At 43.8% G+C, this 18438-nt stretch overlaps 1 protein-coding gene across 10 annotated transcripts in view; it reads left to right on the top strand.

Annotated features, from left to right (window-relative positions):
• The window catches only part of TRIM9 (tripartite motif containing 9), a 132284-nt gene that overhangs the window by 91151 nt on the left and 22695 nt on the right, over positions 1-18438 (top strand). For 4 of the 10 annotated variants that reach the window (XM_077267384.1, XM_077267382.1, XM_077267379.1 and 1 more), the window contains exons 2-7: positions 25-156; positions 4196-4318; positions 12096-12206; positions 13558-13711; positions 14981-15138; positions 15209-15347. In XM_077267384.1, the coding sequence (XP_077123499.1) occupies positions 25-156; positions 4196-4318; positions 12096-12206; positions 13558-13711; positions 14981-15138; positions 15209-15347 (817 nt within the window). The remainder of the gene's footprint in view (positions 1-24; positions 157-4195; positions 4319-12095; positions 12207-13557; positions 13712-14980; positions 15139-15208; positions 15348-18438) is intronic. The other 6 variants (XM_077267386.1, XM_077267385.1, XM_077267380.1 and 3 more) reach the window with 3 other exon arrangements.

The raw sequence follows: 18438 nt of genomic DNA, 5'->3' as shown, positions 1-18438 counted from the left end.
AATGTATCCAATTTGTCTTTGCAGAGTCAACTTTCCCAAGCCCTGAATGGTTTGTCAGACAGAGCAAAGGAAGCCAAAGAATTCCTGGTTCAGCTCAGAAACATGGTCCAGCAAATCCAGGTACAGTTGTCAGCTGACAAAGAATCAAATCACAAGGTTAATACAATATTTGTAATGTTATTTATTCAATATGACAGACCTATTATAATATTGTGATAACTATGTCCTGGATAACTACTATGATACTGCACCCTGTATACAAGAATATAACTGCTATAGTACTGCTCCTATGTACAAAAATGTAACTACTATAATACTGCTCCTATGTACAAGAATATAACTACTATAATACTGCTCCTATGTACAAGAATATAACTACTATAATACTGCTATGTACAAGAATATAACTACTATAATACTGCCCCTATGTACAAGAATATAACTACTATAATACTGCTCCTATGTACAAGAATATAACTACTATAATACTATCCCTATATACAAGAATATAACTACTGTAATATTGCCTGTATGTACACGAATATAACTACTATAATACTGCTCCTATGTACAAGAATATAACTACTATAATACTGCTCCTATGTACAAGAATATAACTACTATAATACTACCCCTATGTACAAGAATATAACTACTATAATACTGCCCCCTATGTACAAGAATATAACTACTATAATACTGCCCCTATGTACAAGAATATAACTACTATAATACTACCCCTATGTACAAGGATATAATTACTATAATACTGCCCCTATGTACAAGAATATAACTACTATAATACTGCTCCCTATGTACAAGAATATAACTACTGTAATACTGCCCCCTATGTACAAGAATATAACTACTATAATACTGCTCCTATGTACAAGAATATAACTACTATAATACTGCTCCTATGTACAAGAATATAACTACTATAATACTGCTATGTACAAGAATATAACTACTATAATACTGCCCCTATGTACAAGAATATAACTACTATAATACTGCTCCTATGTACAAGAATATAACTACTGTAATATTGCCTGTATGTACACGAATATAACTACTATAATACTGCTCCTATGTACAAGAATATAACTACTATAATACTGCTCCTATGTACAAGAATATAACTACTATAATACTGCTCCTATGTACAAGAATATAACTACTATAATACTACCCCTATGTACAAGAATATAACTACTATAATACTGCCCCCTATGTACAAGAATATAACTACTATAATACTGCCCCTATGTACAAGAATATAACTACTATAATACTACCCCTATGCCCTATGTACAAGGATATAATTACTATAATACTGCCCCTATGTACAAGAATATAACTACTATAATACTGCTCCCTATGTACAAGAATATAACTACTGTAATACTGCCCCCTATGTACAAGAATATAACTACTATAATACTGCTCCTATGTACAAGAATATAACTACTATAATACTGCCCCCTATGTACAAGAATATACTATAATACTGCCCCTATGTACAAGATTATAACTACTATAATAATGCACCTATGTACAAGAATGTAACTACTATAATACTGCCCCCTATGTACAAGAATATAACTACTATAATACTGCTCCTATGTACAAGAATATAACTACTACAATACTGCTCCTATGTACAAGAATATAACTACTATAATACTGCCCCCTATGTGCAAGAATATAACTACTATAATACTGCCCCTATGTACAAGATTATAACTACTATAATAATGCACCTATGTACAAGAATGTAACTACTATAATACTGCCCCTATGTACAAGAATATAACTACTATAATACTGCCCCTATGTACAAGAATATAACTACTATAATACTGCCCCCTATGTACAAGAATATAACTACTATAATACTGCCCCCTATGTACAAGAATATAACTACTATAATACTGCCCCCTATGTACAAGAATATAACTACTATAATACTGCCCCTATGTACAAGAATATAACTACTATAATACTGCCCCCTATGTACAAGTATATAACTACTATAATACTGCCCCTATGTACAAGACTATATCTACTATAATACTGCCCCTATATACAAGAATATAACTACTATAATACTGCCCCTATGTACAAGAATATAACTACTATAATACTGCTCCCTATGTACAAGAATATAACTACTATAATACTGCCCCTATGTACAAGAATATAACTACTATTATACTGCCCCTATGTACAAGAATATATCTACTATAATACTGCCCCATATACAAGAATATAACTACTATTATACTGCTCCTATGTACAAGAATATAACTACTATAATACTGCTCCTTGTGTACAAGAATATAACTACTATAATACTGCCCCCTATGTACAAGAATATAACTACTATAACACAGCTCATATGTATGAGAATATAACTACTATAATACTGCCCCTATGTACAAGAATATAACTACTATAATACTGCCCCCTATGTACAAGAATATAACTACTATAATACTGCCCCGTGTGTACAAGATTATAACTACTATAATACTGCCCCTATGTACAGGAATATAACTACTATAATACTGCCCCCTATGTACAAGAATATAGCTACTATAATACTGCCCCCCATGTACAAGAATATAACTACTATAATACTGCTCCTATGTACAAGAATATAACTACTATAATACTGCTCCTATGTACAAGAATATAACTACTATAATACTGCTCCTATGTACAAGAATATAACTACTGTAATACTGCTCCTATGTACAAGAATATAACTACTATAATACTGCTCCTATGTACAAGAATATAACTACTATAAGGGTATGTGCACACGTAGAAAGGTCCACTGCGGATTTTTCTGCAGCGGATTTAATAAATCCGCAGGGCAAAAAGTGCGTGTTTTTCCTGTGGATTTATTGCGGATTTACCACGGTTTTTCTGCGGATTCCACTGCGGTTTTACACCTGCGGTTTTCTATTATGGAGCAGGTGCAAAACCGCTGCGGATTCCGCACAAAGAATTGATATGCTGCGGAAAATAAACCGCTGCGTTTCCGCGCGTTTTTTTCCGCAGCATGTGCGGATTGCGTTTACCATAGGTTTACATGGTACTGTAAACGCATGGGAAACCGCTGCGGAAACGCTGCGGATCCGCAGCGAAATCCACAGAGTGGCCCAATGCTGCCCCTATGTACAAGAATATAACTACTATAAGTCTTGTTGCCTTTGCTATCATTGTATGCTCCATAGTAACATTTTCTTTTATAGCTGCGGTCTTCTGACTTTCCAATTGTTGGTGAACTATAGCTTCCAGTAAGGCCTCTTTCACACTTCCGTCTTTTTCCGCCCTTAGAAATCCGTCGAGTTATGAAAAAAACAGGATGTTGCGTCGTGTTTTGGCGGACCGCCGCCACAAAAGAAGTTGCATGTAAAGTTTTTTTGTGCGTCGAGACCGCCATTTTCGACCGCGCATGCGCAACCGAAACTCCGCCCCCTCCTCCCTGGACCTCACAATGGGGCAGCGGAAGCGTCCTAAGACTGCTTCCGCTGCCCACGTCGGGCATTTTTTGCACAGTATGCGTCGGTACGTCGGGCCAAAGCAGCGCGACGGGCCCGTCCCGACGCTAGTGTGAAAGCAGCCTTAGTGACGTATTGTGACAGATGGCCATCCGTTTCATCCGTCGTGCACTTGATCCGTCGCAAAATAGTGGTCCGTCGTGAAGAGAAAACGTTCAGAGGAACGTTTGTTCTGCTTGTCGGAAAATCGCTCAGCGCTGTCCGTCGTCAGCTATAATGGAAGCCTATGGACGCAGGATCCGTTGCTGACCGTCAAACACAGGAATCCAGTGACGTATCCCGTTTTTTCATTCTGAGCATGCCCGGAACGATTTTTCAAGTCAGTCTCGCTCTCTCTCTCTCTCTCTTACATCCGTTTGCCACTCTTTTTACAACGTCCGTTGATACGTCGCGCCGACAAATTATGACGGCCGTCTCAAGACGGAAGTGTGAAAGAAACCTTAGGAGTCATCTTTCAACAGCTGGAAAGCTACAAGTTGGAAACCATTGCTGTACAGGGGAAAGAATTGAAAAACATCTCCTCGCTGTATGTCAGGATTCTGTACATGATTGTGGCATGAAGATAGATGTTGATGCTCCCTACAGTCCGTCATCCCCTCAGCACCGTGTGTCATATTTTGCAGGAGAACAGTGTGGAGTTTGAGGCCTGCCTGGTCGCACAGTGTGACGCTCTTATTGATGCCCTTAACAGAAGGAAGGTGCAGCTTCTTGCACGGGTTAATAAGGAGCATGAACACAAGCTGAAGGTCAGAGTCAATCTATTATCTATCTATTTCTATTATCTATCTATATATTATCTATCATCCAGCTATTATCTATCTTTTTTCTATCTTATCTAACTATTATCTATGTGTTATCTGTCTATTGTAAGATAGCGCTCACTGTATGTGTTGGGGGACCCTCGCTTGGCATTGGGATTAAAGGTACCGTCACATTAAGCGACGCCACAGCGATATAGACAACGATGCCGATCGCTGCAGCGTCACTGTTTCGTCGTTGTGTGGTCGCTGGAGAGCTGTCACACAGACCGCTCTCCAGCAACCAACGATGCCGAAGTCCCCGGGTAACCAGGGTAAACATCGGGTTACTAAGCGCAGGGCCACGCTTAGTAACCCGATGTTTACCCTGGTTACCAGTGTAAATGTAAAAAAGAACAAACACTACATACTTACATTCCGGTGTCTGTCGCGTCCCCCGGCGTCCGCTTCCCTGCACTGTGTAAGCGCCGGCCCTAAAGCAGAGCGGTGACGTCACCGCTGTGCTTTGCTTTACGGCCGGCACTGACACATTCAGTGCAGGAAGCTCTGAGCAGCAGCGCGGACGCCGAGGGACGTGACAGACATCAGAAGGTGAGTACTGTTTTTTTTTTTACTTTTATAATGGTAACCAGGGTAAATATCGGGTTACTAAGCACGGCCCTGCGCTTAGTAGCCCGATATTTACCCTGGTTACCATTGTAAAACATTGCTGGCATCGTTGCTTTTGCTGTCAAACACAACGATACACGCCGATCTGATGACCAAATAAAGTTCTGGACTTCTAGCTCCGACCAGCGATATCACAGCAGGATCCAGATCGCTGCTGCGTGTCAAACACAACGATATCGCTATCCAGGATGCTGCAACGTCACGGATCGCTATCGTTATCATTGTTAAGTTGTTCAGTGTGAAGGTACCTTAAGGCAGGGGTCCCCAACTCCAGTCCTCAAGGCCCACCAACAGGTCATGTTTTCAGGATTTCCTTAGTCTTGACCCAGGTGATAATTGCATCACCTGTGCAATACAAAGGAAATCCTGAAAACATGATCTGTTGGTGGGCCTTGAGGACTGGAGTTGGGGAACACTGCCTTAAGGCACACAGGAGCGGTTTCTCACTTAAACAGACCATCCTATTTATTTAAACACAGCATAAACCAGATAGAGTACAGTCCATTTCATTACATCCACGAACATAATAAGACACCAGTCTGTTCCATTAGCAGATACTCTCTGCCTTCTTACAACCCCCTTGTCTGAGGTCACTCCAGAACTCCGCTCTACATGCTGACTCCTTGTCCTGGCTTGCAGGGGGGAAGCTGCCTTACTGGGATCACTGTCCCAGACGATGACTTGTTCAACGGGTCAAACCCGACAGTTCCAGACCCTCAGAAGGTCGGTAGCTCCCCAATGCAGTGGCAGGGCTAGCTCCAGGTTTTTGAGGGCCAAAGAGTCTCAGTGGGCCCCCCCCTTTAACACATACCACGATTCATGATCGCATATAACGCAGCCATGTAGTATATAACACAGCCCACATAGTATATAAACACAGCCATGTAGTATATAACAGCCCACGTAGCATATAACACAGCCATGTAGTATATAACACAGACACGTAGTATATAGCACAGCCCACGTAGCATATAACAGCTCATATAGTATATAGCAAAGCCACATATTATATAACAGCCCACGTAGTATATAACACGGCCCACGTAGTATATAGAACAGCCATGAAGTATATAGCACAGCCCATGTAGCATATAACAGCCCACGTAGTATATAACACGACCCACGTAGTATATAGAACAGCCATGTAGTATATAGCACAGCCCACGTAGCATATAACAGCCCATATAGTATATAGCACAGCCACATAGTATATAACATGGCCCATGTAGTATATAGCACAGCCCAGCGGGGGCCCTAGGCAGCTGCCTGCCCCTAATGCCATCCCTGAATGGGCCCCCCTGTCTCACCAGGGCCCCGGCACTTGCCCGGGTACGTCGGGTGCTGACGCCGGCCCTGGGTACATGGCCTCAAACATGTGCTATTCAGGAATCCAGACCTATTGCAGGACCTTCCAACACAGAGACCATGTGATCACACTACAGTCTCATTATAATGTATGAGACCCACCACTGTGTGTGGCTAGCCAGACCCGCCCAGCTCTCTGGCTAACCATGTAAGCCCAACCCCTTATAAGGCACACAAGGCTCATATAACTACAGGTCCCAGACCAACTTTTCAGGCTTACAGCGCAGAGAACCTCCTCCTCTGCGACACATACCGGCCATTCACCACAACACCGGTCACTGTCTCACATTATCTATCTATCTATTTATCTATCATCTACCTATTATCTATCTATTACGGTATATCTATCATCTATTATCTATCTTTCTAATATCTATCTATCTTTCATCTATCTATCATCTATCTATTCTCTATCATCTATCTCTTATCTACCTATTATCTATCATCTACCTATTACAGTATATCTATCATCTATTATCTTTCTATTATCTATCTATTATCTAGCTATCAGCTAGCTATCTATTGTATTTATTTCTCTGTCTCTATTTTCTATCTATCATCTATCTATCTATTGTATTTATTTCTCTGTCTCTATTTTCTATTGTATCTTTGTGGCTGAATTGCTGTTATTTGTACCAAAAATATGAAATAGTGACTGGACTGGTGTAAAATTGCTCACATGTTTTTGGAAAACTGGCAAATGACAAAATGTGCACCACAAAACTGTTGTAAAAGCCATAATACATGTCACCCTATGTATCTATCTACATATCTGTCTACAATGACATCTGAGCGTTTACTTATCTCACATCTATTTCCTTCATATCCATCGGTGTATTGATCCATCTCATATCTACATCTATTCTCCTCATTCTTCTATGTAATATCCATTTGCCTTTCCGTCCCTCCATTGGTCAGTTTATTTCATCCTGAACTAAACCTCTATTTTTTTTCTTCTATTTTTCCACCGTTTTGCTCTATTCTTTCTCTGTCGTGTCCTCCTTGGTACACTAGTACAATCTATAGGAACAGAATTTTTCTCTCCTGTGAAAACAAATAGCATCTGCTCCATAATGTTAAAAGCCGGCGACTATTTCCAATCTGGCTGTGCGCGGCGCTCTCCGGGGGAATCAGACATCCAGCTTCTCTTTCTTCTGGGTCTTTCATGTTTTCCTGTGTTCCTGGTCCCCGGTGTGTAATCCATTTTCTGTAGCGAGCAGAATTATCCATTACATAGCCCACCTCGTGCTACTCCTGAGCCGCTCTGTGGCTGAGACGCCGCGTATAATTAGTCTGAATCTATCACGTTTGCTGGAGAATGCTTTTATAGATGTAGAAGGCGCCGAGGTATCCACGACACGTTCTGTGTCCACCGTGATGTTACATGTTTACTGCAAAATGAAGCATCTTTGCCAGTAGTTCCATTAGAAATCTCCTATCGTTTTGTGTATTCAGCTCCTGTGCTGACTGATTTGTGTCCATGGTAACAGACTACAAACAATCCCTTTGTAGTCTGATCGCAGTCCTTCCTAGTATATTTTGGCAGAAGGTTGAAGATTTCTGGATCAGGTTGTGATCTGATCTACTAAAAGGAAAGCCACAGAATTCTGGGGTAAATAGAGAAAACACATTGTAACATGATAACGATGCACAGACGTGGCCACGTGGTCTCCGGCAGAAGAGAACGCCGTGTAAGTTATATATGGCTCCGTGTAGGTTACATAGGGCGCAGTGTAGGTTACATAGGTCTTCGTGTAGGTCACATAGGTCTCCGTGTAGGTTACATAGGGTGCGGTGTAAGTTATATATGGCTCCGTGTAGGTTACATAGGGCGCAGTGTAGGTTACATAGGTCTCCGTGTAGGTTACATAGGGTGCGGTGTAAGTTATATATGGCTCCGTGTAGGTTACATAGGGCGCAGTGTAGGTTACATAGGTCTCCGTGTAGGTCACATAGGTCTCCGTGTAGGTTACATAGGGTGCGGTGTAAGTTATATATGGCTCCGTGTAGGTTACATAGGGCGCAGTGTAGGTTACATAGGTCTTCGTGTAGGTCACATAGGTCTCCGTGTAGGTTACATAGGGTGCGGTGTAAGTTATATATGGCTCCGTGTAGGTTACATAGGTCTTCGTGTAGGTCACATAGGTCTCCGTGTAGGTTACATAGGGTGCGGTGTAAGTTATATATGGCTCCGTGTAGGTTACATAGGGCGCAGTGTAGGTTACATAGGTCTCCGTGTAGGTTACATAGGGTGCGGTGTAAGTTTTATATGGCTCCGTGTAGGTTACTTAGGTCTCCGTGTAGGTCACATAGGGCGCGGTTTAGGTTATATAGGGCTCCATGTAGGTTCCATAGGGCGCGGTGTAGGTTGCACAGGGCGTGGTTTAGGTTACATAGGGCTCCATGTAGGTGCCATAGGGTGCGGTGTAGGTCACATAGGGCGCAGTGTAGGTTACATAGGGCTCCATGTAGGTTACATAGGGCGCGGTGTAGGTTGCATAGTGCGCGGTGTAGATTACATAGGGCTCCATGTAGGTTACATAAGGCGCCGTATAAGTTACATAGGGCACGGTTTAGGTTACATAGGGAGCGGTGTAGGTTACATAGGGCTCGGTGTAGGTTACATAGGGCGCAGTGTAGATTACATAGGGCGCAGTGTAGATTACATAGGGCGCAGTGTAGATTACATAGGGCGCAGTGTAGATTACATAGGGCGCAGTGTAGGTTACATAGGGCGAGGTGTAGGTTACATAGGGCGCGGTGTAGGTTACATAGGGCTCCGTGTAGGTTACATAAGGCGCCGTATAGGTTACATAGGGCACGGTTTAGGTTATATAGGGCTCCATGTAGGTTACATAGGGCGCAGTGTAGATTACATAGGGCGCAGTATAGGTTACATAGGGCGCAGTGTAGGTTACATAGGGCGCGGTGTAGGTTACATAGGGCGCGGTGTAGGTTACATAGGGCTCCGTGTAGGTTACATAAGGCGCCGTATAGGTTACATAGGGCACGGTTTAGGTTACATAGGGCTCCGTATAGGTTACATAGGGTGCGGTGTAGGTTACATAGGGCGTGGTGTATGTTACCTAGGTCTCCATGTAGGTTACATAGGGCTCCGTGTAGGTTACATAGGGCTCCATGTAGGTTACACAGGGCGTGGTATAGGTTACACAGGGCGTGGTTTAGGTTACATAGGGCGTGGTGTAGGTTACATAGGGCGAGGTGTAGGTTACATAGGGCGCGGTGTAGGTTACATAGGGCTCCGTGTAGGTTACATAAGGCGCCGTATAGGTTACATAGGGCACGGTTTAGGTTATATAGGGCTCCATGTAGGTTACATAGGGCACAGTGTAGATTACATAGGGCGCAGTATAGGTTACATAGGGCTCCGTATAGGTTACATAGGGTGCGGTGTAGGTTACATAGGGCGTGGTGTATGTTACCTAGGTCTCCATGTAGGTTACATAGGGCTCCGTGTAGGTTACATAGGGCTCCATGTAGGTTACACAGGGCGTGGTATAGGTTACACAGGGCGTGGTTTAGGTTACATAGGGCGTGGTGTAGGTTACATAGGTCTCTGTGTAGGATACATAGGTTTCTCTGTGTAGGTTACATAGGTCTCCGTGTAGGTTACATAGGTCTCCGTGTAGGTTACATAGGGCGCCGTGTAGGTTACATAGGGCGCCATTATGGCATTTCATCAGACTTTATTTGTTTGTTTTTTTAAATCAGATCCAAATTCAAGGTACAAAACAATAAAAAATCACAATAGAAAGAAACATTAATAATGGTCATTATTTTCAGAAATTCCCTCCCCCCATTACATACAAGAACAGCAAATGATGCATGGTGTAACCTTCTCTCCACCCAAGGTGTCCATAGTGTCTGAAATGTTCTTATTCCTTTTCTCTTAACATAAATGCTTTTTTTCATATTCACAATAGAGTCAGACTGTCTGAAAAATTCCCTCAACGTTGGCGGATCTTCATTTATCCAGTGCCTGGCGATCAGTTTCCGCGCAATATATAATAATCTAGCTATTGCCACCTTATATTTATTATGTACCTGGACCTCCTCCACATATCCCAGTATACACACCACAGGATCCCTCTCAATCCTACAACCATACGCTCCTCCTACGGCATTAAGCACCGCTGTCCAATATGGGTTCAGATTTGGACACTGCCATAACATATGGAGAATTCCAGCCCCCTCCATTCGGCACCGAGGACACTCAGAAGTCTCTCTCAGACCCGCTCTATACAGCCGTTCAGGGGTCCTATATACTCTATGGAGTACATATATCTGCGAGAGTCTGCCTGGTTCACTCATCGGGGTTTATATTCCATAATCACTTCCCATTTATCTTCCTCTATCCTACCCAACTCTGTGCTCTAATAGGATAATTATTTTAAAAAGTATGCACTAGATCCTTATAAATACCCGACACTACCCCTTTTGTTCCCCCCTCTGCGCAGACATAATCAATCAATATATCCTTGTGAATCTCCATATTCATCGTCCTACTCTGCATAACATAAGCATGCCTAAACTGCCCATATTGAAATCTGCAGACCTCCGGTAGCCCATAATCTTCCTGTAACTTTCCAAAGGGCACAAGTCCATGTACTGTATCTCATCCAAGTTTTAAATTCTCCCATTTTAACAAATTCCTGTAGAGTCTCGTTTTGCCATATCGGGGAAAAATTTGTCAAGTGCTCCAAACCCCTAATCTTTTTAATTGCCTCCCAGAATATATGTATCAGCACTAAAGTAGGATACATCAAACCCATCTTCCTAAAACTTCCTGCCTCCAACCCCTGAACCAAGGGATCCCTCCCCATCACCTGGACCAAGACCCTTTGTATTGAACCAGCCCCAAACACATCCCTCCACCCCCTCATCTGTTGGCCCTGAGCCGCTAAGTAATAAATCCAAGGGTTCGGAAGCACCAGTCCCCCTCCATCCTTGGACCTCTGCAATATCTCAAGTCTGATCCTCGGCTGCTTTTTTCCCCACACAACATCCCTAAATCTAGAGTCCATAGTACGAAACCACTGCCTAGGGAACCACATAGGGGCATTGTGCAAGACGTACAGCAGGTGGGGCATCAAAATCATCTTAATCAAATTAATTCTTCCCACTACTGAAAGATACAGTTTACACCACGCCCCTACTTTACTCCTAAACTTACTCCGCAGTGGAATCAGATTCAAATCAATACAGCTCGAAATTGGAAGTGCCACCTGAATGCCCAGGTATTTAAACTGTCGCACCACTGCCAACCTACTACCCTCTCCCGACACTGGCAAATCAACAACACAATCATCTACAGCCATGACAGTGGATTTTTCCCAGTTAATTTCTAATCCTGATATAGACCCAAATGTTTTAATAATATCCATTGCTCTCAACAACGACGCTCTGGAATCCCTCAAAAAAAGCAACACATCATCTGTATGCAGGGATACTTTTTCTTCTACCAAGCCATATCTGAACCCTTTAACCTCATAATTGTCTGCGCCAAAGGCTCCACTGCCAAAGCAAAAAGTAGTGGGGACAGCAGACACCCCTGCCTAGTCCCCCTATGAAGTGCAAAACTCCCAGACATTTGCCTGTTAACTCTGACCCTAGCGTTCGGGGAAGTATATAGCAACCGTATCCATGAAATAAGTCGGTCGGACTTTATTTGTGGGAGATTAATGGAATATTCTTCTGTCTCTTCTCTCAGGTTGTACGAGATCAGATCTCTCACTGCACGGTGAAGCTGCGGCAGACCACCGGATTGATGGAGTATTGTCTGGAGGTTATAAAGGAGAACGATCCCAGTGGTTTTCTGCAGGTGAGCGGCTGGTTCCTTATATTGGGGGCGCTTTGATCAGATATCAGGGAGCTGCACATAATGATGAGGTATGGGGGCCACTTTGGGGGAGGGCCGATCTTAGGCCACACACTGTCCTGGGAACCTCTCTATAGCACATGGAGGTCTGGCACCAGGGTCTACAGGGCTACCGGGGAGTAATCATGGCGGACAGTGTGTCCAGTCATTACTGCCCCTCATCTCCCTGTGTCACAGTCATTACTGTCCCCTCATCTCCCTTTGTCCAGTCATTACTGTACCCTCATCTCCCTGTGTCAGTCATTACTGTCCCCTCATCTTCCTGTGTCACAGTCATTACTGTCCCCTCATCTCCCTGTGTCAGTCCTTACTGTCCCCTCATCTTCCTGTGTCAGTCATTACTGTCCCCTCATCTCCCTGTGTCAGTCATTACTGTCCCCTCATCTCCCTGTGTCACAGTCATTACTGTCCCCTCATCTCCCTGTGTCAGTCATTACTGTCCCCTCATCTCCCTGTGTCAGTCATTACTGTCCCCTCATCTCCCTGTGTCAGTCATTACTGTCCCCTCATCTTCTTGTGTCAGTCATTACTGTCCCCTCATCTCCCTGTGTCACAGTCATTACTGTCCCCTCATCTCTCTGTCAGTCATTACTGTCCCCTCATCTTCCTGTGTCAGTCATTACTGTCCCCTCATCTCTCTGTGTCACAGTCATTAGTGTCCCCTCATCTTCCTGTGTCCCAGTCATTACTGTCCCTTCATCTCCCTGTGTCCCAGTCATTAGCAGCCCCTCATCTCTCTGTGTCGCAGTCATTAGCATCCCCTTGTTTTTCTGTGTCACAATCATTAGCTTCCCCTCATTTTCCTGTGTCACAATCATTAGCTTCCCCTCGTTTTCCTGTCCTACACTCATTAATGTCCCCTTATCTCCCTGTGTCCCAGTCATTACTGTCCCCTTATTTTCCTGTGTCACAATCATTAACGTCCCCATGTTTTCCTGTGTTACAATCATTAGCGCCCCCTCATTTTCTTGTCACAATCATTAGCGTCCTCTCATTTTCCTGTGTCACAATCATTAGCTTCCCCTCGTTTTCCTGTGTCATGTCACAATCATTAGCGCCCCCTCATTTACATGTGTCACAGTCATTAGCATCCCCTCGTTTTCCTGTGTCACAATCATTAGCGCCCCCTCATTTACATGTGTCACAGTCATTAGCATCCCCTCGTTTTCCTGTGTCACAATCATTAGCGCCCCCTCTTTTTCCTGTGTCACAATCATTAGCGTCTCATCGTTTTCCTCTGTCACAATTATTAGTGCCCCCTCGTCTCTGCCAATGTTTGCAAATTTTCCACCAGATATCGGACGCTCTCATCCGAAGAGTCCACCTGACTGAGGACCAGTGGGGTAAAGGGACCCTCACCCCCAGGATGAATACAGACTTCGATCTAAACCTGGACAGCGCCCCCCTCCTGCAGTCCATTCATCAGCTGGATTTTGTGCAGATGAAAGGTAATTACATACGGATTTACCACAGATATATAAATATGGCGGGAAAATAACAATTCTTCTAACTCCAGATACGAAAAGCAAAGTATTTACAAAGGTGCTAGAAATATTTGTAGATTTTACTTATAGAATATTGTGGAATTCTCCTTTAAGTTAAAGGGAATCTTCACCCAAGACTAAAACATCTGTCCCAAGGCAGATCACAGATAGAGAGGGGATCTGCCTGTTCTGGGGGTGGGATTTCTTGTCCCCCCACCCCAAGAGTCTAATCTCCTAGAAGGTAATCTGTACATGAGGTGTGTGCACTGTGCCCACTCGTAGGGGGCAGACATGTGACTGGCGAGATGGCATATCTGCCATGCCGCCTTGGGTACACAGGTTTGGATCTGACGATGGCTTAGCAAATATTTCTCCTGTCGCTGCGCCAAGACTGCCCAACAATGTGTGAGGAGTTCAGCAAAGGCCGCGGATTGTTCTGCATTGTGCAGTGTCACGCGTCCATTAGCACAGAGCCGCCATGTCGTCTTCTGCAAGAGTAGTGCGGTACTGCGCCCATCAGCCAGGAGCAGCAGTGGAGGGGCAATTCAGGGAAAGGGGGGGCAATAAAAATCCCTCCTATAGTCGGAATAGAGCTGCCTCTAAATGGTAGTCACAGAAATAACCTTGCCCTACTAGTCACAATGGTGTTCCCCTCTCAGTTTTACAGTATACTTATTTAGCGTCAAGCCCACTTACCCAGGAGATACACTATGACCTCCATCATCAGTAGTGACACCAAACCCCCAACATCCCCAGTGATCACTGCAGCCTCCACCGTGCAGTGGTCAGGGTAGCCTCCTCCGTGCAGCAGTCAGGGTAGCCTCCTCCGTGCAGCGGTCAGGGTAGCCTCCTCCGTGCAGCAGTCAGGGTAGCCTCCTCCGTGCAGCGGTCAGGGTAGCCTCCTCCGTGCAGCGGTCAGGGTAGCCTCCTCCGTGCAGCAGTCAGGGTAGCCTCCTCCGTGCAGCGGTCAGGGTAGCCTCCTCCGTGCAGCGGTCATGGCAGCCTCCTCCGTGCAGAGGTCACGGCAGCCTCCTCCATGCAGCGTTCAGGGCAGCCTCCTCCGTGCAGTGGTCACTGCAGTCCTGCCCAAATTTTTCATTTTCTCACAGTAGTGCCCCCCCCCCAAGTTACTGACCACAGCAGCCCTCTCCATCAGGGGTTTATATTCTCATGCAAGACATTTTGCCATAATTCTTCATCCCTCTTACTTTTTTACTTTTCCTAAACCCTCAGTTCCCTCTTTAGTGCCAGCGCCCCCCATTCTTCAGATGGAAGAGTGCTGCACCCACAACAACAGTGCCACACTGTCCTGGAAGCAGCCGCCCATGTCCATGGTGCAGGCGGAGGGCTATATCCTAGAGCTGGATGACGGGAATGGCGGGCAGTTCAGGGTAAGAGCCTAATGATCTGTGCCCTGGATCCTATAGCGACTGCACATAAATCACGCTCTTACTGTTGCAGGAAGTGTTTGTCGGGAAGGAGACGATGTGCACAGTGGACGGTCTACACTTCAACAGTACATACAATGCCCGGGTGAAGGCTTTTAATAAAGCTGGGGTCAGCCAGTACAGCAAGACCCTGATCCTCCAGACCTCCGAAGGTATGTATTCATCCAAATACTACCCTGCTCTGCCCCTCAGGGGCCTAACTACTGCCCATGGAATATGAAGATAGTGAAAGTTTTTTTTTTTAAGAAATATATTTTTTTAAAGAGATATTCTCCTGAAAAGAAAGTCATAAAATGGTGATTATTGAGGGTCTGGCTACCGAGACTGCCGCCTATGCCCAAAACGGTCTGATTTTGGTGTAATGTGTAAAAGGTTCATGGCCTGAAGCTACCACTAAGGGGAGCTTTGTCCATACAGATTTTCCTTGAGATAGGAGCTGTAGACATCTTTGTGGTGTGCAGTGAGCTCCCTCTAGTGGTGGCTGCAGGTAATCTGAATTTTATCATTTATCTACATGTTAGAGAAGAGCGAATAGATTCACAAGACTTTAGTTTGATTAGTACGCCCGATGCGACGTCATCATTACGGCATGGTGCACACAGCGGTCTACTAATCATATATGGAGCCATTAGGAGGTGGTCCGCCTGATCTAAAACTCTTCACAGCTGAGGGTTTGCTGCACTCTTATCATTTCCTACTAATAATGTTGTATCAATATCTGTCATTGGCGATGAGCAGCTATTATCAGAAAATGACCTATTGTTTAGGTTTCTGTGTTAAATAGATTTTTTTTGTTATCTTTGGCAATGTTTTTTTTTCATATCATGATTTATTAAAAAAAATTAGTAATTTTGTCATTTTCACACTGGCCACTGAGGCTTTTTTACATTCACAATTTATGCCCTTTCAGGAAGAGTTTTCAGCAGTTCCTTATCAGCAGAGACAGGAGTACAGTGACAGATAACGCCTCTACACACAGCTGATAACACACTCTACCAATCACAGCTCACTTCCTCCTCCTCCCTTCACAATGACCTTTGCTGTCTGCTCATAGCTGCTCATAGCTGCTAATGATAATGTGAGTTTCCTGAAACTACAGGAGACTAAACAATGCCCCAGTCGTTGATGTGAAAATTTAAAGATTTCTAATTTTTATTTTAAATACAAATTGTGTGATATGTAAAAAAAGGGCCAAAGATTAAAAAAAATAGATTTAACTCTCAAACCTACCGTAATTAAAACAAGTAATTTTCTGATAATAGCTTCCCTTCTAAAGAGTTGTTCAAGCTCAGACCTAATTCACTTCAGTTGGACTGAGCAGCAATACCACACACAACCTGTGGCTAGAAGTGGCGCTTTTTCCAGCGTGAAGCAGCCATGTTTTTCTAATCCTGGACAACCCCTTTAATATTGTGCGTCATGTGTAGTTTTATGCTTGTTCTCTCATTTCCCGTTTCATATTCTGTTTGTCTAAATCAAGTAACAGGGAAAATCCGACATTCTGGGGGCGCAGAGATAGTGTCGACACTAAGGCCTGAAGGGTCCCATGGCCGCCTCAGCCACACGAGTAGACACCGGTATTATACAGTAAATGGCTCAGAGACTTCCAGTTGTGCCTCTGCGTAGTTGTGTAGTTCTGACATATGCTGTAAATACTTTACGATAGTCTAAAATGACGATCTATGTTGAAACCATGTGATCAAGAGAATCCACGTTTAGCATTCACCATCATTTTTGTGTTTTGTTTTTATGGTGTTCATTATGTGGTAAATATCACCCGGCAACATGATTCTTCAGGGCAGTAGGACTACGGTGATACCAAACTTGTGTAGTTTTTTTTTTGTTTTGTTTTTTACTATTTTAGTAACATAAAAAAATCTGAATTTTGTAAAAAATAAAAAAAATATTTGTGTCACCATTTTCCAACATTTTTTTAATTTTCCTGTCAATGGGGATATATAAGGCCTCCTTCACACATCCTGGTGATTCCTGTAGAGGAAAAACCAGTACTGGTGAGATCCATGTCCGTGTGCCATCCGTATGTACATATATGGCATCCATGTGACACGTACCGGCGCCTGGGAAGAAGGGGTACAGTTTGCGCTTTTCCCAGGCTCCGGCTGCTGAAGGCAGCTCTCATCATTGTCGCTTGGTCTCCCTGCAATCGGCGCGACCAGGTGACAACAATGGGAGTTGTCTTCGGCATACGCTGTGTCTCTCCTGTGTAATGTAAGGATTAAATTTTAAAAAAATGTTGTGGGCTGCCGCATAATTTTTCAGAACAAGCAGAGAGAAAGCCCACAGCTGGGGGCTGATGTTAATGACTGGGACAATACCCCAAAAGGTTCCCAGGCTATTAATAACAGTTCACAGCTGTTTGCTTAGCTTTTACTGGTGAATTTATGGTAACATAGTAATATAATTATTAAGGTTGAAGGAAGACTTTAAGTCCATCTAGTTCAACCCATAGCCTAACCTAACATGCCCTAACATGTTGATCCAGAGGAAGGCAAAAAAAAAAACATGTGGCAAAGAGTAAGCTCCACACTGGGGAAAAAAATTCCTTCCCTTATGGGGGAGCCCAGAAGAAAAATGGGCTACTCCTATAAATTCAAACCAGCAAAGGCTAAACAGACAGCAGTGGGCTTATATTAGAAGCCTGTGAAGGGGCCAGGGTCATTGCACCCCCCCCCCCAGCCCCCCCTTCCAGGCTACCAACATCGGTCCACAGGCGCCCCAGACATGTTGAAGTTATACTCACCTTAAGGCCACATTCACACATTCAGTATTTGGTCAGTATTTTACCTCAGTACGTGTAAGCCAAAGCCAGGAGTGGAACAATCAGAGGAAAAATATAATAGAAACACGTCGCCACTTCTGTATTTATCACCCACTCCTGGTTTTGGCTTACAAATACTGAGGTAAAATACTGACCAAATACTGAACGTGTGCATGTGGTCTAACGCCTATTCCATTGAAGTCCATGTCCCCTGTAAAAAAAAAATAAAAAAATTCTAAACTACCATATCCCTGACCTGTCCGAAGTGAATATAATCCATACTGTCCGACACTGTAATCCATCTCTGCGACATCTGAATGAACTGTGCTATGATACAACCGTCCAGGCTGAAAAATCAGGACACAATGAGCTGCAGCTTCAGTGACGAGTGGAGGCGTATTAGAGGTTACCCCCAGTCACTGAAGCTGCGGTTCTCACGGGCAGTTAGTTCACTGTGAAGCGGG

This window comes from Ranitomeya variabilis, chromosome 1 (assembly GCF_051348905.1).
Source record: "Ranitomeya variabilis isolate aRanVar5 chromosome 1, aRanVar5.hap1, whole genome shotgun sequence".
Lineage (NCBI taxonomy): Eukaryota > Metazoa > Chordata > Amphibia > Anura > Dendrobatidae > Ranitomeya > Ranitomeya variabilis.
This window is presented reverse-complemented; position numbering and strand designations above follow the sequence as displayed.